Consider the following 21,396-nt stretch of genomic DNA (forward strand, 5'->3'; position numbering starts at 1 on the left):
ATTGTATAAAAACACAGCAATATCAACAACAAGGGCCATCTATAAAGCCCAGCAGGAACAGGATCAAGAGGAACAGAGTAGTCACAGAACAAAATAAACATAGTGAAAATGTCCACCAACCGCGAAACAAGTCCAAGACCACTCAACATAAAAGGATATTAACACTGTCCTGTGGGCAGATCAAAGACCGGCGGCATGAGGGATCATGCTTCAATGGGAAGCTGAGCTGAGAGATCTGGTTGACGGAGCGGAGACCCAGGCGGATCCGGTATTGGAAGACGTCGTGGAGATGAGTTTCGCCGAGGTCTCTCTCTGGAAGCAGCCGAAGAAGAACGCCTGGAACCGCGGCCGCGCCTGGATATAGTAGGGCGGGAGGAATCCAGAGCAAGCCAGTTCGGGACTGAGACAGGGCGCACAGCCAGGGAGGCAAACAAATCAGGCAAGTCCGCCGGGGAACGGACAACAATCGAAGACGAGCCAACACGAACAATCAAATGGAAGGGATGACCCCACCTATAGGAACCTCCACAGTCCTTAATCATAGTCAACACCGGCTGAAGGGCACGGCGCATAGCCAATGTGCGGCATGAGACGTCTGGGTAGAGCTTGACAGAGGCATTCTCAAAAGGCACCGATCCCATATCCCAGGCACACCTCAGGATGTGTTCCTTGTCCGTGAAGTAATGTAGTCTACACAGAACGTCTCTAGGATTAGCAGGGTCAAGCGGGCCAGAACGTTGGACTCTATGCACACGGTCCATCATGAAGGTAGCATCCAGCGGGCGTTGAGTCGCCATATTGAAAATGGTATTAATACGGCTGATCAGATCATCCTGAGGGCCTTTTTCTGGCACTCCTCGTAATCGAATATTATTTCTGCGACCCCGGTTCTCCTGGTCATCCAGGAGCAAAGCAATATGCTGGAGGTGGGCCTCAGAGTGGGTTTGATTGCTCTCCACTGCAGACAGGCGTTGTTCCAAAGAGGACAGTGTTTGATCAGTAGCGTCAGCCCTAGTAGTAAGTTGAGACACATCAGACTGGATCGCACCGAGGGCCTGTGCCTGGGATTGTTCCATTCGGGAAACTACAGCATCCAGGTCCTGTTTAGTGGGCAGAGCTTGAATAAGGTCCCGAAGTAGCTGAAAGTCCGCAGAGGCAATATGGGCTGCCGAGCACGGCAGGGAGGCTGAATCCATGGATTGCACGTCATGTCCAGGGAGGGTGGCAGACAGTGAAGGAGGTGGCTGCGATTGGCGAAGCGGAGGAGATGGAGGAGCCATGTCATCAGTGCCAGACCCAGTAGCCGAGGTTCCAGATCGGGACAGGAAGGTAGAGATTGACGTTGAGTGAGTAAGAGAGCGGCCCGGCGTGCGGGAAGGAGCAGTAGAGGTGTTAGGACGTCTTCTGGACATATCACAATGAGAAGCGACCATAGAAGGTAATGAAGGTACACTCGCAGTATCACCAGGCCTTACATGAGGCGGTCACACAGTTCCATAATCAAACCTGGTACCCATGAGGTGCAAAAGGAGCAATGGGAGAAGTGCTAGTTCCGTGGGGATATACTGCAGAACGTGGAACACACAGCAAGTGGAGGAAGGTGAGGAGCCCCCCCTGATGGTGGAGTAGGGGCTCAGCACTCCCTTCACACCACTGCAGTGCACGACAACAAAAAATTCCCTGCTAGAAAGGTCTCTGAAGAGGGTAAGAAAGTCCAAAAAACAGCAGGGAGTACTCACAGAGTTAGCAGAATGTCCCAGCAGAAAGTGTCAGGATGGGAGCCAAACAGCAGGGGGGGGGGGGTGAGGTGTCTCCACTTCAGGCAATGCAGGGATGCCAGGCAGCAGGTAGAGCAAGGGGTTCAGAGAGCAGAAGAGTTCCCTTACACACTGCATTAACCCCTTCACCAGTGGAAGTGCTGTCAGTTAGTCCCAAGGGACACTGTCTATGCGTGCCAGATGTAAAAGGAGGGGGAGGGAGGCTCACATCAATAGTGCAGACAGAGCAAGGGTTCTCAGACCTTCAGCTATGGCCCTCTAGTATAGCAAGTTTACTGTTGTCCTGGGAAACACAATGTCCAGAAGAATGCAGTATACTCAGCCTTCAGGGCCGTACATGCAGTCCTTAGGATAGAGAGTAGCAAAGAGAAGCTCGTCTCTGGGGGGGGGGGGGGGGAGAACAGCACTTAACTGGGTAGTGGAGACAGCACGGTGAGTCAGAGCTCGTGTTAGTCCAGCAGAGCAAACGTCTTTCTGCAGTAGGTGTTGGATGACGGGGCTGGGAGAAGGCAGGAGGTGTGGATGTATCTGGTTGGTTAGCTTCTCTCCTGCAGCCGCAGTGGCTGCTCTCCGGAAGTAGGCCTCACCCGGCCGGGGACCACGCAAAGCCTGGAGCAGGGCACAGACGGAGGACAGTAGCTACTCTCCCTCTCCCCTCCAGGGTGGTTGGTCCGTCCCCTCTGTATCCCCAGGAATGCCAGCAGTCTCTCACCAGGCGCAGCAGGTGGATGCAGGTCCGACGCTCGGTGCCGACAGCAAGATGGCAGGCGGTTGCATGGAGATCAGGTAGGCCTCAATCTTGTCACAGTTATACCAGCCGGTGTACGTCCCAAGTGCTCTCAAAAACTGTTCACGGAGATCGGGGGATGTCCCTTGAGTCAAGGTCTTAGGAATAGAGGCCTTGCAAAGGCTGATGTTATCAAATTAACGCCAAATATCAGCGGAGCCGAGATGGTGCACGTCTGCTCGCCTCTGCAGTCAGGCCACGCCCCTCATGCTGGTGACCTCTTTGTCCCTTAATTTTATCTGGATTATATGTAACTAATCTCGAAATCCTCTAGAACAAAGTTTAACCCCAGAAGCCTGTACTGATTGCAGCATTAAAATACCTGTCAGTCAAAGCTGACTGGCCATTTACCCACATGGGCGCCACCATTTTGGGTAGGATCACTGGCACCCAAAACAAGATTTGGGGCTTTTGTTCCATTGCCATGACAGCCAGGAGCCTATTGAAGATTCCCAGGCTTGTATGGCATTTGTATGACAGGCTGCTTAATACATTAGCATTGTAATATTGTAATAGAAGGGGGGAGTCTGTTAGTCTATTAAACTTTTCCACCTGTCCTAACAGTACACATGGGCAGGAATACCCCATCTTGTGCTGCTGTTGGGCGTAGGGGAATATAAAATTATACCTTTCTGAAAAACTATTTGTCCCACAAAACATTAAGCCCTCATATTGGCTTTGTGTATGGAATAATAAAAAAGTTATGGGGTTTGATAAAATATGGCCATTTGATAAAATATGTCAAACCTGTGCATTTGGAATACCATCCCCATCAGCATCATCATCACAGGCATCACCAATGCCATCTTTATCAGCATCCTCTTGACCAGAATTAGGGACTGTGACACAGTTGTCCTGTAAACGTGAATAAAGTCAACTCATTATAATGTATAATGTCAAGTAGATTACTAGGGTACCTGCAAAAAGAAATCAAATTCATAGAACAGACGTCTAAGAAGGTGAACTAGATAAGCTCATTACTATTTCATATTGTCTACATATATGGTATATAAATAATCCTACAGACATGGGTTTCCAAAAGTGAACAATATTAATTCATAAATACTGAAAATCATTTAGATAGATTGTAGTATAGTAATTAAAGCAGATGTATGAAGCTGTACAGTAGATGTAACAGAAGTAGAGGGCTGTATAGCACAGGTAGACATATAGTACAGGTGGAAAGCCGTATAGTAAAAGTAGCACAAGTAAACAGCAGTATAATACAGGTATATGAAGCAATATGTTACATGTGGTATAGTGCATATATTATGTAGTACATGTAGTACAGGCAAAGCTAATTCTGGCTTTTCTGCTGCCTGAGGTGAAAATTTAAATGGCAACCAACATTAGAAAATTAGTCTTAAACACTGCACATATGCACGACTCAGCAGTGAAGCCTCATGAATAAGCTACCGAACACATGCACAGGTATTGAAAGAAGCCAGGGACAAACACCCAACTTCAGCTTAAAGGGATTGTTCAGGAATTGGACAGACTCGGAAGGGACCTGGGGTAGGCATAGCATAAATAAAAAACATACTCACCTTTTGCTCTGTACTCCAGTGACCAGGCCAATCAGCAGCCTCAGCGAGTGCTGGAGAGGGATGACTGGTGATGTCACTCACATACGTTACCCTCTCCAGCAACTGTTGAGGTCACTGATGGGGCACAGGGCTTTAGAGGACCAAAGCATGGTGTGAGACTGAATAGACTGCGGCAGCAGACACTGGAGTACCGTGGAACAGAGAGCACTTTTTTTTTTTTTTTTTTTTTTTGTATATGCTATATCTGCCCAGGGCCCCTTCAGAGTTTGTCTATATCTTGGACAAAAGGTGCACGACCAAAAAGGCTGTGATAGCAGACTTGAGCGCCAGGGACAGGTGAGAATTTTTTTTTTTAATGTTATACTTGACCTAGTTTCTCTGGAGTTTGTCCAATTCCTGATAAACCCCTTTAAGTAGAATGTCCATAAGTAAAACCTTCACACAGTATAATGTCCCATAGTAACCACTTCCCACAGAATAATGATCCACAATGGCCCCTTCACATAGTATAATGTATCATAGTGGCCCCTTCTACATGGCATAATGCCCCTATTGGCCTTTCTACACAGTATAATGTCCCATTGTGGACCCTTCATACAATATAATCTCTCATAGCGGCCTTTCTTCACAATATAATGTACAATAGAGGACCCTCCTCCCATTATAATGTCCCATAGTGGCCCCTCCACACAGTATTATGCCCCATAATGGACCACCAATGAACTGTTATAATACTCTGAGGTCTTTTGAGACCCCAGGGGATATTGATCAGAGGTCCAGGGGAGGTGTCAAACATAGAAACCAGTGTTACTCACCTCTCCTGGGCTCCAGTGCATTCCCTGCTGTTTCAAATCAAGAAATGTTGTTAGTGCCACCCCCTCAGGGACTCGACAATCATCTTACCCAATGACAGATGTGGCACAGAGTACAGCATTTCCTACCCCGGCCATGTCCCCCTAATACCATCTATAGTCTTTCTGTGCCCCCACGTAGCATAATTCCCCTTTAGTGCCCCATATAGTATCATGCCCCCTTATGGCCCCCATACATTATGAAGTCCCCCTTGATGTCACTGCAGTTTGGCACATGTGATGCAGGTACATTATAGCACAGTTAATTATGTATCCACAGAGTTATTAGTAGGCACTTTATCAGAGAAATGAAAACTCTATGTGCTGGATCTTCAAGTCAATTATGTGCTGCAGATTTACACTGCCAGTAGCCTTATAGGGAAAGGCCATTGTAAGTTGAAAATATTGCTAAATGGGGACAAGGGGTCACTGTATATGATAACTTGGCAGTTTCAGTTGACAAGAAGCAACTGCACATAGGGGATTATAATAACACCCTACGTACAAGTCTAATGATTTGATTAGTAGTTAAAATATATTTCTTTACTGGTTTAACATATTATTATAATTTCTAAATTACCTTTCTGCATGTCATGTCAGAGCAACGCAGTTTTTCATCTGGAAATCCATCAATGTCTGTATCCTTTGCGCATATTAGTCCATTACCAGCCCATCCCACTTTACACTGAAAAGAAATGTTCATAGATAAATTAATAATTTTAAAAAAAAGCATGTGAGATTTTATTTTTACGGCAATTACCTACTTTCTGAGGTCAATATCATCACTGCGACACCGTGATTACTTTACTTTTGTAATAAAACTTTAAAAAAGGTAAAAAATTGCTTCCTGTTGGCATATTGCGACACCAGTAACATTTAATATTTTCATATATGGCGTTGTGGAAGATTTTTTTTCCGCTTAGCAGGTTTTAATTTTTGTTAATACTATTTTGAGGGATGTATGCTGTTTTGGTTGATTTTTTAAAGAAGAATATACATCTATATATATATATATATATATATATATATATATATATTGTTGGCTGATGACACAACAAACAATATGTTTCAGAATTTGGGCATTTTTGGAACTTGGGATGCCTAATTTCTTTATGCTAATTTTTATTTATTTTTAGAGATGAGCGAACAGTGTTCTATCGAACTCATGTTCGATCGGATATTAGGCTGTTCGGCATGTTCGAATCGAATCGAACACCGCGTGGTAAAGTGCGCCATTACTCGATTCCCCTCCCACCTTCCCTGGCGCCTTTTTTGCTCCAATAACAGCGCAGGGTAGGTGGGACAGGAACTACGACACCGGTGACGTTGAGAAAAGTAGGCAAAACCCATTGGCTGCCGAAAACATGTGACCTCTAATTTAAAAGAACAGCGCCGCCCAGGTTCGCGTCATTCTGAGCTTGCAATTCACCGAGGACGGAGGTTTCCGTCCAGCTAGCTAGGGCTTAGATTCTGGGTAGGCAGGGACAGGCTAGGATAGGAAGGAGAAGACAACCAACAGCTCTTGTAAGAGCTAAATTCCAGGGAGAAGCTTGTCAGTGTAACGTGGCACTGACGGGCTCAATCGCCGCAACCCAGCTTTCCCAGGATCCTGAATGGAATACACTGTCAGTGTATTCCCGTATACCCGATATATACCCCGATACCCGTTCCAACGGTGTGCCCCCCCACCTTCACCCCAGAAATACCCTGCAAGTCCCCTAGCAATAGAATTGGGGCTATATACACCCACAATTTTTACTACTGGTATACAGTGCCATTGTCTGACTGGGAATTCAAAGAATATATTGGGAATACAAATACCCTCATTTCTTGCTACTGTCATATAGTGCCAGTGTCTGACTGGTAATTCAAAGAATATATTGGGGTTACGTGCACCCACAATTTTTACTACTGGTATACAGTGCCATTGTCTGACTGGGAATTCAAAGAATATATTGGGAATACAAATACCCTCATTTCTTGCTACTGCCATATAGTGCCAGTGTCTGACTGGGAATTCAAAGAATATATTGGGGTTACGTGCACCCACAATTTTTACTACTGGTATACAGTGCCATTGTCTGACTGGGAATTCAAAGAATATATTGGGAATACAAATACCCTCATTTCTTGCTACTGCCATATAGTGCCAGTGTCTGACTGGGAATTCAAAGAATATATTGGGGTTACGTGCACCCACAATTTTTACTACTGGTATACAGTGCCATTGTCTGACTGGGAATTCAAAGAATATATTGGGAATACAAATACCCTCATTTCTTGCTACTGCCATATAGTGCCAGTGTCTGACTGGGAATTCAAAGAATATATTGGGGTTACGTGCACCCACAATTTTTACTACTGGTATACAGTGCCATTGTCTGACTGGGAATTCAAAGAATATATTGGGAATACAAATACCCTCATTTCTTGCTACTGCCATATAGTGCCAGTGTCTGACTGGTAATTCAAAGAATATATTGGGGTTACGTGCACCCACAATTTTTACTACTGGTATACAGTGCCATTGTCTGACTGGGAATTCAAAGAATATATTGGGAATACAAATACCCTCATTTCTTGCTACTGCCATATAGTGCCAGTGTCTGACTGGGAATTCAAAGAATATATTGGGGTTACGTGCACCCACAATTTTTACTACTGGTATACAGTGCCATTGTCTGACTGGGAATTCAAAGAATATATTGGGGTTATAAATACCCTCATTTCTTGCTACTGCCATATAGTGCCAGTTTCTGACTGGTAATTCAAAGAATATATTGGGGTTACGTGCACCCACAATTTTTACTACTGGTATACAGTGCCATTGTCTGACTGGGAATTCAAAGAATATATTGGGAATACAAATACCCTCATTTCTTGCTACTGCCATATAGTGCCAGTGTCTGACTGGGAATTCAAAGAATATATTGGGAATACAAATACCCTCATTTCTTGCTACTGCCATATAGTGCCAGTTTCTGACTGGTAATTCAAAGAATATATTGGGGTTACGTGCACCCACAATTTTTACTACTGGTATACAGTGCCATTGTCTGACTGGGAATTCAAAGAATATATTGGGGTTATAAATACCCTCATTTCTTGCTACTGCCATATAGTGCCAGTTTCTGACTGGTAATTCAAAGAATATATTGTGGTTACGTGCACCCACAATTTTTACTACTGGTATACAGTGCCATTGTCTGACTGGGAATTCAAAGAATATATTGGGGTTATAAATACCCTCATTTCTTGCTACTGCCATATAGTGCCAGTTTCTGACTGGTAATTCAAAGAATATATTGGGGTTACGTGCACCCACAATTTTTACTACTGGTATACAGTGCCATTGTCTGACTGGGAATTCAAAGAGTATATTGGGAATACAAATACCCTCATTTCTTGCTACTGCCATATAGTGCCAGTGTCTGACTGGGAATTCAAAGAATATATTGGGGTTACGTGCACCCACAATTTTTACTACTGGTATACAGTGCCATTGTCTGACTGGGAATTCAAAGAATATATTGGGGTTATAAATACCCTCATTTCTTGCTACTGCCATATAGTGCCAGTTTCTGACTGGTAATTCAAAGAATATATTGGGGTTACGTGCACCCACAATTTTTACTACTGGTATACAGTGCCATTGTCTGACTGGGAATTCAAAGAATATATTGGGAATACAAATACCCTCATTTCTTGCTACTGCCATATAGTGCCAGTGTCTGACTGGGAATTCAAAGAATATATTGGGGTTACGTGCACCCACAATTTTTACTACTGGTATACAGTGCCATTGTCTGACTGGGAATTCAAAGAATATATTGGGAATACAAATACCCTCATTTCTTGCTACTGCCATATAGTGCCAGTGTCTGACTGGTAATTCAAAGAATATATTGGGGTTACGTGCACCCACAATTTTTACTACTGGTATACAGTGCCATTGTCTGACTGGGAATTCAAAGAATATATTGGGAATACAAATACCCTCATTTCTTGCTACTGCCATATAGTGCCAGTGTCTGACTGGGAATTCAAAGAATATATTGGGGTTACGTGCACCCACAATTTTTACTACTGTATACAGTGCCATTGTCTGACTGGGAATTCAAAGAATATATTGGGAATACAAATACCCTCATTTCTTGCTACTGCCATATAGTGCCAGTGTCTGACTGGGAATTCAAAGAATATATTGGGGTTACGTGCACCCACAATTTTTACTACTGGTATACAGTGCCATTGTCTGACTGGGAATTCAAAGAATATATTGGGGTTATAAATACCCTCATTTCTTGCTACTGCCATATAGTGCCAGTTTCTGACTGGTAATTCAAAGAATATATTGGGGTTACGTGCACCCACAATTTTTACTACTGGTATACAGTGCCATTGTCTGACTGGGAATTCAAAGAATATATTGGGAATACAAATACCCTCATTTCTTGCTACTGCCATATAGTGCCAGTGTCTGACTGGGAATTCAAAGAATATATTGGGGTTACGTGCACCCACAATTTTTACTACTGGTATACAGTGCCAATTTCTAACTAGGAATTCAAAATGCGCAAGGCTCCCGGAAAGGGACGTGGACGAGGCCGTGGGCGAGGTCGGGGGAATGGTTCTGGGGAGCAAGGTAGCAGTGAAGCCACAGGGCGTCCCGTGCCTACTCCTGTGGGGCAGCAAGCATTGCGCCACTCCACAGTGCCAGGGTTGCTTGCCACATTAACTAAACTGCAGGGTACAAACCTTAGTAGGCCCGAGAACCAGGAACAGGTCTTGCAATGGCTGTCAGAGAACGCTTACAGCACATTGTCCAGCAGCCAGTCAGACTCTGCCTCCTCTCCTCCTATTACCCAACAGTCTTGTCTTCCTTCCTCCCAAAATTCCGAAGCTTTACAGAACAATAACCCAAACTGTCCCTGCTCCCCAGAGCTGTTCTCCGCTCCTTTCATTGTCCCTCAACCTGCCTCTCCACGTCACGATTCCACGAACCTAACAGAGGAGCATCTGTGTCCAGATGCTCAAACACTAGAGTCTCCTCCATCTCCGTTCGATTTGGTGGTGGATGACCAGCAACCCACCCTCATCGACGATGATGTGACGCAGTTGCCGTCAGGGCATCCAGTTGACCGGCGCATTGTGCGGGAGGAGGAGATGAGACAGGAGTTGGAAGAGGAAGTGGTGGATGATGAGGACACTGACCCGACCTGGACAGGGGGGATGTCAAGCGGGGAAAGTAGTGTGGATGTTGAGGCAGGTGCAGCACCAAAAAGGGTAGCTAGAGGCAGAGGTCAGCAGCTTAGGCGAAGCCAGGCCACACCCGGAATCTCCCAAGATGTTCCAGTTCGTACCCAGCCCCGAAAAACTCCCACCTCGAGGGCACGTTTCTCGAAGGTGTGGAGTTTTTTCAAGGAATGCGCCGAGGACAGATATAGTGTTGTCTGCACAATTTGCCTCTCGAAATTGATTAGGGGCTCTGAGAAGAGCAACCTGTCCACCACTTCAATGCGCCGTCATTTGGAATCCAAGCACTGGAATCAGTGGCAGGCAGCAACGGCAGGACAAAGGCCGCCTGCCGTTCATGCCACTGCCACTGCCTCTGCCACTGCCTCTGCCTCTGCCACTGCCACTGCTGACTGTGCTGGCGATGCACTCCAGAGGACGAGCCAGGACACCACTTCATCTGCCTCCGCCACTTTGTTGACTTCTACCTCATCCTCCCCTGGTCCTGTCTTATCTCCTTCTCCTGCACCATCAAAGGCACCATCAGGCGTTTCTTTACAACAACCCACCATCTCTCAGACATTGGAGCGGCGGCAGAAATACACTGCTAACCACCCACACGCGCAAGCCTTGAACGCCAACATCGCTAAACTGCTGGCCCAGGAGATGTTGGCGTTCCGGCTTGTTGAAACTCCCGCCTTCCTGGACCTGATGGCAACTGCGGCACCTCGCTATGCCGTCCCTAGCCGTCACTACTTCTCCCGGTGTGCCGTCCCCGCCTTGCACCAGCACGTGTCACTCAACATCAGGCGGGCCCTTAGTTCCGCGCTTTGCACAAAGGTCCACTTGACCACCGACGCGTGGACAAGTGCATGCGGACAGGGACGCTACATTTCACTGACGGCACACTGGGTGAATGTAGTTGAGGCTGGGACTGCTTCCCAAACTGGCCCGGTGTACCTCGTCTCCCCGCCTAACATTCCTGGCAGGGACACGAGAAGAACACCCCCCTCCTCCTCCTCCTCTACCGCCTCCTCCTCCGCCACCGCCTCCTCCTCCGCCACCGCCTCCTCCTCCGCTGTTAGATTGACCCCAGCTACGAGTTGGAAACGTTGCAGCACTGGCGTTGGTAGACGTCAGCAGGCTGTGCTGAAGCTGATCAGCTTGGGGGACAGACAGCACACTGCCTCCGAGGTGAGGGATGCCCTCCTCGATGAGACGGCAATATGGTTTGAGCCGCTGCACCTGGGCCCAGGCATGGTCGTTTGTGATAACGGCCGGAACCTGGTAGCAGCTCTGGAGCTTGCCGGACTCCAACATGTTCCATGCCTGGCCCACGTCTTCAACCTAGTGGTGCAACGTTTCCTAAAGAGCTACCCCAATGTTCCAGAGCTACTGGTGAAAGTGCGGCGCATGTGCGCCCACTTTCGCAAGTCGACAGTAGCCGCTGCTAGCTTAAAATCTCTCCAGCAACGCCTGCATGTGCCACAACACCGGCTTTTGTGCGACGTCCCCACACGCTGGAACTCAACGTTTCAGATGTTGAATAGAGTGGTTGAGCAGCAGAGACCTTTGATGGAATACCAGCTACAAAACCCTAGGGTGCCACAAAGTCAGCTGCCTCAGTTTCACATCCATGAGTGGCCATGGATGAGAGACCTTTGTGACATCCTACGGGTCTTTGAGGAGTCCACAAGGAGGGTGAGCTCTGAGGATGCGATGGTGAGCCTTACAATCCCGCTCTTGTGTGTTCTGAGAGAATCCCTGATTGACATCAGGGATAACTCAGATCACACAGAGGAGTTAGGGATAGCATCCGATCCGTCACAGCTGGAGAGTAGGTCCACACATCTGTCCGCTTCACTGCGTTTAATGGAGGAGGAGGAGGAGGAGGAAGAAGAGTTGTCCGATGATGTGATGGTGATACAGGAGGCTTCCGGGCAACTTCGAATCGTCCCATTGTTGCAGCGCGGATGGGTAGACATGGAGGATGAGGAGGAAATGGAGATTGAACTTTCCGGTGGGGCCAGAGGAGTCATGCCAACTAACACTGTGGCAGACATGGCTGAGTTCATGTTGGGGTGCTTTACAACCGACAAGCGTATTGTCAAAATCATGGAGGACAACCAGTACTGGATCTTTGCTATCCTTGACCCCCGGTATAAAAACAACATCTCGTCTTTTATTCCGGTAGAGGGGAGGGCCAATCGCATCAATGCTTGCCACAGGCAATTGGTGCAGAATATGATGGAGATGTTTCCAGCATGTGACGTTGGCGGCAGGGAGGGCAGTTCCTCCAGTAGGCAACCAAGTTCTCACCGGTCCACACAAACGAGGGGCACACTGTCTAAGGTCTGGGACACCTTGATGGCACCCCCTCGCCAAAGTGCCGCCACGGAGGGTCCTAGTGTCACCAGGCGTGAGAAGTATAGGCGCATGTTGCGGGAATACCTTTCCGACCACAGCCCTGTCCTCTCCGACCCCTCTGCACCCTACACGTATTGGGTGTCGAAGTTGGACCTGTGGCTTGAACTTGCCCTATATGCCTTGGAGGTGCTGTCCTGTCCTGCCGCCAGCGTCCTATCTGAGAGGGTGTTCAGTGCAGCCGGTGGCATCATCACTGACAAGCGCACCCGTCTGTCAGCTGAGAGTGCCGACCGGCTCACTTTGATAAAAATGAACCACCACTGGATAGAGCCTTCATTTTTGTGCCCACCTGTGTAAAGCACCCCAACATGAAACTCCATGTCTGTACTCAACCTCTCCAATTCCTCCGCATCCTCATACTCATCCACCATAAGCGTTGCACAATTCTGCTAATACTAGGCTCCCTCCAACATGATTTCCCCCAACTCTGCTGGTTAGAGGCTCCCTCCACCCTGATTTCCACCAACTCTGCTGGTTAGAGGCTCCCTCCACCCTGCTTTCCCACAACTCTGCTGGTTAGAGGCTCCCTCCACCATGAATTTGCCCAAACTGGGCTGTTTAGAGGCTCCCTCCACCATGAATTGGTCCAAACTGGGTTTTTTAGAGGCTCCCTCCACCATGAATTGGTCCAAACTGGGCTGTTTAGAGGCTCCCTCCACCATGAATTTGCCCAAACTGGGCTGTTTAGCGGCTCCCTCCACCATTAATTGGTCCAAACTGGGCTGGTTAGAGGCTCCCTCCACCATGAATTTGCCCAAACTGGGCTGTTTAGAGGCTCCCTCCACCATGAATTTGCCCAAACTGGGCTGGTTAGAGGCTCCCTCCACCATGAATTGGTCCAAACTGGGTTTTTTAGAGGCTCCCTCCACCATGAATTTGCCCAAACTGGGCTGTTTAGAGGCTCCCTCCACCATGAATTGGTCCAAACTGGGCTGTTTAGAGGCTCCCTCCACCATTAATTGGTCCAAACTGGGCTGGTTAGAGGCTCCCTCCACCATGAATTTCCCAAAACTTGGCTGTTTAGAGGCTCCCTCCACCATTAATTGGTCCAAACTGGGCTGGTTAGAGGCTCCCTCCACCATGAATTTGCCCAAACTGGGCTGTTTAGAGGCTCCCTCCACCATGAATTGGTCCAAACTGGGTTTTTTAGAGGCTCCCTCCACCATGAATTGGTCCAAACTGGGCTGTTTAGAGGCTCCCTCCACCATGAATTTGCCCAAACTGGGCTGTTTAGCGGCTCCCTCCACCATTAATTGGTCCAAACTGGGCTGGTTAGAGGCTCCCTCCACCATGAATTTGCCCAAACTGGGCTGTTTAGAGGCTCCCTCCACCATGAATTTGCCCAAACTGGGCTGGTTAGAGGCTCCCTCCACCATGAATTGGTCCAAACTGGGGTTTTTAGAGGCTCCCTCCACCATGAATTGGTCCAAACTTGGCTGTTTAGAGGCTCCCTCCACCATGAATTGGTCCAAACTGGGGTGGTTAGAGGCTCCCTCCACCATTAATTGGTCCAAACTGGGCTGGTTAGAGGCTCCCTCCACCATTAATTGGTCCAAACTGGGCTGGTTAGAGGCTCCCTCCACCATGAATTGGTCCAAACTGGGGTTTTTAGAGGCTCCCTCCACCATGAATTGGTCCAAACTTGGCTGTTTAGAGGCTCCCTCCACCATTAATTGGTCCAAACTGGGCTGGTTAGAGGCTCCCTCCACCATGAATTGGTCCAAACTGGGTTTTTTAGAGGCTCCCTCCACCATGAATTGGTCCAAACTGGGGTTTTTAGAGGCTCCCTCCACCATGAATTGGTCCAAACTGGGCTGTTTAGCGGCTCCCTCCACCATTAATTGGTCCAAACTGGGCTGGTTAGAGGCTCCCTCCACCATGAATTTGCCCAAACTGGGCTGTTTAGAGGCTCCCTCCACCATGAATTTGCCCAAACTGGGCTGGTTAGAGGCTCCCTCCACCATGAATTGGTCCAAACTGGGGTTTTTAGAGGCTCCCTCCACCATGAATTGGTCCAAACTTGGCTGTTTAGAGGCTCCCTCCACCATTAATTGGTCCAAACTGGGCTGGTTAGAGGCTCCCTCCACCATGAATTGGTCCAAACTGGGTTTTTTAGAGGCTCCCTCCACCATGAATTTGCCCAAACTGGGCTGTTTAGAGGCTCCCTCCACCATGAATTGGTCCAAACTGGGCTGGTTAGAGGCTCCCTCCACCATGAATTTCCCAAAACTTGGCTGTTTAGAGGCTCCCTCCACCATTAATTGGTCCAAACTGGGCTGGTTAGAGGCTCCCTCCACCATGAATTTGCCCAAACTGGGCTGTTTAGAGGCTCCCTCCACCATGAATTTGCCCAAACTGGGCTGTTTAGAGGCTCCCTCCACCATGAATTGGTCCAAACTGGGTTTTTTAGAGGCTCCCTCCACCATGAATTGGTCCAAACTGGGCTGTTTAGAGGCTCCCTCCACCATGAATTTGCCCAAACTGGGCTGTTTAGCGGCTCCCTCCACCATTAATTGGTCCAAACTGGGCTGGTTAGAGGCTCCCTCCACCATGAATTTGCCCAAACTGGGCTGTTTAGAGGCTCCCTCCACCATGAATTTGCCCAAACTGGGCTGGTTAGAGGCTCCCTCCACCATGAATTGGTCCAAACTGGGGTTTTTAGAGGCTCCCTCCACCATGAATTGGTCCAAACTTGGCTGTTTAGAGGCTCCCTCCACCATGAATTGGTCCAAACTGGGGTGGTTAGAGGCTCCCTCCACCATTAATTGGTCCAAACTGGGCTGGTTAGAGGCTCCCTCCACCATTAATTGGTCCAAACTGGGCTGGTTAGAGGCTCCCTCCACCATTAATTGGTCCAAACTGGGCTGGTTAGAGGCTCCCTCCACCATTAATTGGTCCAAACTGGGCTGGTTAGAGGCTCCCTCCACCATGAATTTGCCCAAACTGGGCTGGTTAGAGGCTCCCTCCACCATGAATTGGTCCAAACTGGGGTTTTTAGAGGCTCCCTCCACCATGAATTTGCCCAAACTGGGGTGTTTAGAGGCTCCCTCCACCATGAATTTGCCCAAACTCTGCTGGTTAGAGGCTCAATCCACCCTGATTTTCAAAACAAATGTTGGTGCCAACCTCAACTTACTACAAGGGCCAAATTCACTGCTGGTGACAAGCTCTCCTCACTGCAAGTGCCAAATACACATTTCAAGGTGTTTTCCTACTGTCAGAGAGGTGGTATTGAGTGTGTAAAGTGTGTAGTTGTTAGGCTGTGATGTTGGGGTAATAGAGGGTCTTTGGTGTGTTAGATGCCCCCAGACATGCTTCCCCTGCTGTCCCAGTGTCATTCCAGAGGTGTTGGCATCATTTCCTGGGGTGTCATAGTGGACTTGGTGACCCTCCAGACACGGATTTGGGTTTCCCCCTTAACGAGTATCTGTTCCCCATAGACTATAATGGGGTTCGAAACCCGTTCGAACACACGAACATTGAGCGGCTGTTCGAATCGAATTTCGAACCTCGAACATTTTAGTGTTCGCTCATCTCTATTTATTTTTATAGGGAAAAGGGGGCGATTTAAACTTTTATATATATGTTTTTTTTTATCTTTTAGAACTTTTTTTAACTTTTATTTTTAGACAACTGTATTGTTGGATATTAAACTCCATTCACTTCTATTACACTATGAAAATGGAACAAATAAGGTAAAAAAACAAAAACAAAAAAAAACACAAGAACAGGGGGCTGAACCTGAAATTAATCAGGGGAAGATCCCGAGCAATGTCAGGAGATATTATTTTACTGAAAGAGTCTTTGATGTAATAGCATGTCATGCACTTTTACTTTTAAATGCTTGGATCACACAGTATTTAGTGGGGTATACATGAAGAGGTTTCAGTCGGTATAGACCTTTTATCAAGCCAGATCTGAAGCCATGGGTAAGAGGTCCGCATTGCAAAGGGGTATCAGTATAACAGTGTAGATCTGTTACCCATGGGTTCATATCTCATGTTAAAAATGTATATACTGACCAAAATATCATTGTGCCACTGACTTGTTGTTGAATTATGTTTGTAACTGCAATGGATGAGCCGAATGTGTATGCATAGTAATACAGCCCAATAAATACTGTGTGATCCAGGCATCTAAAAAAAAAAAAGTGTGTGCTTTCATATTGTATGACTTATATGGATGGAACCCTTCCACTGAGCACTCTATTAAAGGTGAGTGTGGTACCATTGTTAGTACCAGATCAAAGAATTGTTGAAAAAAACTTCCACATAATGTAGTTGGGAAATCTCCAGTACGTGAATTTAAGCATGCTTGGGATAAACACATGTCTATCCGAGTATAAAATGGGAATAATACAAGGACAGACTAGATATGGACCACGTGGTCTTTTTCTGCGGTCAATCTTCTATATTTCTATTTATTAATGTATTAAATAAACTTGACTGATTCTCACTAAGATAACATAAGATTCTTACCACGCATACTATTGATCCATCCCTTTCCATAATGCAGTCTGCATTTTCATGGCATTTGCTAATGTCACCATTTGGACACTTCCTTTCAGTCTTACAAACAGAGACTTGTTTCACTCCTCCTGACCCAGACTTACAGTCAGAACATTTATATGAACCCTGTATAATGTAAAATAGAAAAGGAAATGTTCACATGTGGTTCAAACATATTTACCAACAAATCATTATACATATCTTGAGTTCTGAGAAACTTGGTGGATGTGAGAATAACCATCACCTATAGCAGTCTCAACAAACATAGACATTGTTTATGCTGTAATGGCCCACGTCATTATTGTAAAAAATTATGTACAGTTAGATGTATAAAATATCTTGTGTAATCTTTTTTATGACTTCATGTACAGAATAACACTCCATGTAAAAAAAAAATAAAAATGTTAGTTTTCTTTCCTGGAGATTACTACTATTATTAATGGTCACTAACGTTTCAGACAACTTAGACTCATTTAATAGAGCATGTGATACACTCTAAGGGCTCGTTCACATCTGCACCCGATCTCCGTCTGTCAGGTTTCCGTCTTCTGCAGACAGAAGACAGAAACCCGACAGACAGTGTCCGGCTCTGAGCGCCTGTGAGCGTTTTGTGGTCTGTGTGGCGAAACCAGTTTTTTTTTAACCGTGCACAAAGTCCTGCATATCCAACTTTGTGTCCGGTTAAAAAAAAAAAAGAAGTTTTGCCGCGAGAGGACAAAACACTCACCAGCGCTCACGGCCGGACACTTTCCAAACCCATTCAAATGAATGGGTTTGAAAACTGACTGCAGGTTTCCATCTCCTGTCCAGTTTCGGGCAGGAAACGGAAACCTGCATAACGGAAGCCGGGGCGCAGATGTGAATCTGACCTAACATTGTGACTACTTTCTGCCTGAAACCTCTCTAATGCAGCCATTTTACTTTTTATCTTTCCTTTATTGATCACCATGCACATATATATTGGTGCTATTGACAACATGTATGGTGCATCACATGAGCAGTATCATGCTTATATCTCTTTGTGCATTGTTCACTAGATTTATTAGTAGGACACACACATTATAAATCTGGCGTAGCCAAATCCAGTGGCAGGTTTTCTGGAAAGGTGGCAACATTTTTTAAAAATAGTCAAAGTTGGGGTTACATTTTTATGTGTCGCAAAAGTTGATGTGTGGTCTTAATAAATATATGATTCAGCCCAAATGCCATATATTCTTCGACAACATGCTTTTAAGCACTGGTGTAAATACATTAATCTAAGTACAGTATGTTCTATTCAGATAATATAGGTCGTAAATTATACATATTATTTCTATTTTTTAGGCAACGCTTTTCATGTTATCCAGCTTACCTTGGTATTGGTGCAAACTGTGTTAGCAGGACATGGATTGTTTCCACACTCATCTAAATCCTGACACATCTGAGAGAGCAAAGAAATTATATCAACATGAAGATCGGCCATATTTATTAAACATTTAAACTTGGTGACAAGTATTACGGTAAATACTGTAGTTGGCATAACTTTGTTCTAATTACATTATTACATTTGCTTTCTTTACTATAAGTTAATATGGCATCAATATCAACATTATCAACATTTTTTTTTTTTCATTTTCCTTTTAATGATATTTTAATGGGAAACAATGGAAAATGATCACCATGAAGTGTCCTATTGTTTAGATCACATTTTTATATTAAACATATTTTTAAAATTTTATTTGTGATGTTATTTTTCATTTTCCGTATTATTATTATTATTAATAATAAATTTATGTTATTTTTATTTATTTTAATCCTGAAAATCTTTTAATTTCACCTCTTGCCACTGATCCTAAAATAGTTTGTGACTTTCTATTTCCTAGACATGAGTTATGGGCCAAAGATGCAATGGTCTTCAGCAGTCCCTATTGACTTCTATGGGACAGTTTTCTAGGCATGCCCTGTGCCCTCTGCAGATGTAATTGCACTGGTGAGAGGTGGAGAAGATGAAATCGTCTATTGTCACTGGTGGAATCTGTGTCTTATCTACATATACATGCTAGCTGTGATACTACATGTTCTAATAAGTGAGAGGCTGCTGCAAAAATATCTCCTATACAAAACAGTTAGCCTCTGCATATTATATGGCTAAGTGACCAGAGCCAGAAATAAGCGCCAGACCAGTCCCAGCCACACATGACCACTGAGGCCAATCAGTGGCCTCAGCGAAGGGCATTAGATGTCAGTACCTGTAACATCCCAGGTCTCTTACTCAGGCCTCAGCAGCCTTTCATTATCAGAAAAGAGAGAATGTCACTACCATGTCCATATCACACGTTCTAGCACTGTCACTGGTGACAGAAAACTATGTCACCTACATGAAAACTACTGTAATGAATTGAACAAAAAAAAAACATTTAAATTTTTTTTTAGTAGCATTAAAAACACATTTTTACATGTTCCTGTATTAAAAAAATAAAATAAAAATAAGCCATATGTATCACTAAACCAATACATTCTTTGAGTAACTCAAACAAAAAATGTTATAGCCTTCAAAACTACATGTACTTGAAAACTTGTCCAGTCAAGAAGTAGTTGAGCTAAAAACCCATTTCTTGGCTTTTGTATAAACCTTTAAACTATTCATAATATGCAAAATACTCAGAATATAGAAACCACTACAGCAAAATATTCTTTACTAAACTCATCATTTATAAGTACTTACATCTTCTCATCATTTACAAACCATTTCTAATGAAACTGTATTCCAAATATTACCTGCTTATTTCTTCTGGCAAACTCCATACCAATTCCTTCAACTCTTTTCCCTATATAACCAAGAGGACATGGTTCACAGTGGAACCCAGGAGAGGTGTTGACACAACGGACTTGTGGAAAGCAAGGATTTGCAGTGCACTAGAAAGACATTAATTTATGAATAAACAAACGTAAAAATACAATTTTATAAAGGTAAATTATTAGTTAAAAAATGCTTATCACTCAAAATAAATTGAACCAAAGAGCACTTTATAACAGTATTACATATGAATTGTGATCACTGCTGTCATAGCTATTTATAACTTTAGTTCATGGCCATTGGATCATCAGATTTTAAGTGCTAAGATCTAACACAATGGATCCCAGTTATAACAATAGTCTAACAGAAAAACAAGGCTATTATTGTTCCATTTCTTATAGTTGACAAGGCCAGGTAGACTTCTAGAATTCTTATTAGAAAGGTCTAAATGGGTATTACATATACAGTCCTATGAAAAAGTTTGGGCACCCCTATTAATCTTAATCATTTTTAGTTCTAAATATTTTGGTGTTTGCAGCAGCCATTTCAATTTGATATATCTAATAACTGATGGACACAGTAATATTTCAGGATTGAAATGAGGTTTATTATACTAAGAGAAAATGCGCAATATGCATTAAACCAAAATTTGACCGGTGCAAAAGTATGGGCACCCTTATCATTTTATTGATTTGAATACTCCTAACTACTTTTTACTGACTTACTGAAGCACAAAATTGTTTTTGTAACCTCACTGAGCTTTGAACTTCATAGCCAGATCTATCCAATCATGAGAAAAGGTATTTAAGGTGGCCAATTGCAAGTTGTTCTCCTATTTGAATCTCCTCTGAAGAGTGGCATCATGGGCTACTTAAAACAACTCTCAAATGATCTGAAAACAAAGATTGTTCAACATAGTTGTTCAGGGGAAGGATACAAAAAGTTGTCTGAGAGATTTAACCTGTCAGTTTCCACTGTGAGGAACATAGTAAGGAAATGGAAGACCACAGGGACAGTTCTTGTTAAGCCCAGAAGTGGCAGGCCAAGAAAAATATCAGAAAGGCAGAGAAGAAGAATGGTGAGAACAGTCAAGGACAATCCACAGACCACCTCCAAAGAGCTGCAGCATCATCTTGCTGCAGATGGTGTCACTGTGCATCGGTCAACAATACAGCGCACTTTGCACAAGGAGAAGCTGTATGGTTGAGTAATGAGAGAGAAGCCGTTTCTGCAAGCACGCCACAAACAGAGTCGCCTGAGGTATGCAAAAGCACATTTGGATAAGCCAGCTTCATTTTGGAAGAAGGTCCTGTGGACTGATGAAAGATTGAGTTGTTTGGTCATACAAAAAGGCGTTATGCATGGAGTCCAAAAAAAAAACAGCATTCCAAGAAAAACACTTGCTACCCACTGTAATATTTGGTGGAGGTTCCATCATGCTTTGGGGCTGTGTGGCCAATGCCGGCACCGGGAATCTTGTTAAAGTT

The 21,396-nt window shown here is 44.9% G+C and overlaps 1 protein-coding gene across 1 annotated transcript in view; it reads right to left on the reverse strand.

The window, feature by feature from the left end:
• Positions 1–21,396, reverse strand: part of COMP (cartilage oligomeric matrix protein) — a 123,458-nt gene that overhangs the window by 75,919 nt on the left and 26,143 nt on the right. Inside the window, exons 5-9 of the mRNA XM_075280695.1 lie at positions 19,891–20,028; positions 18,485–18,553; positions 17,104–17,259; positions 5,544–5,648; positions 3,313–3,420 (exon numbers count right to left, since the gene is read on the reverse strand). Coding sequence (XP_075136796.1) covers positions 3,313–3,420; positions 5,544–5,648; positions 17,104–17,259; positions 18,485–18,553; positions 19,891–20,028 — 576 coding nt within the window. The remainder of the gene's footprint in view (positions 1–3,312; positions 3,421–5,543; positions 5,649–17,103; positions 17,260–18,484; positions 18,554–19,890; positions 20,029–21,396) is intronic.

Source organism: Leptodactylus fuscus, chromosome 1, assembly GCF_031893055.1.
Source record: "Leptodactylus fuscus isolate aLepFus1 chromosome 1, aLepFus1.hap2, whole genome shotgun sequence".
In the NCBI taxonomy this organism is placed as follows: domain Eukaryota; kingdom Metazoa; phylum Chordata; class Amphibia; order Anura; family Leptodactylidae; genus Leptodactylus; species Leptodactylus fuscus.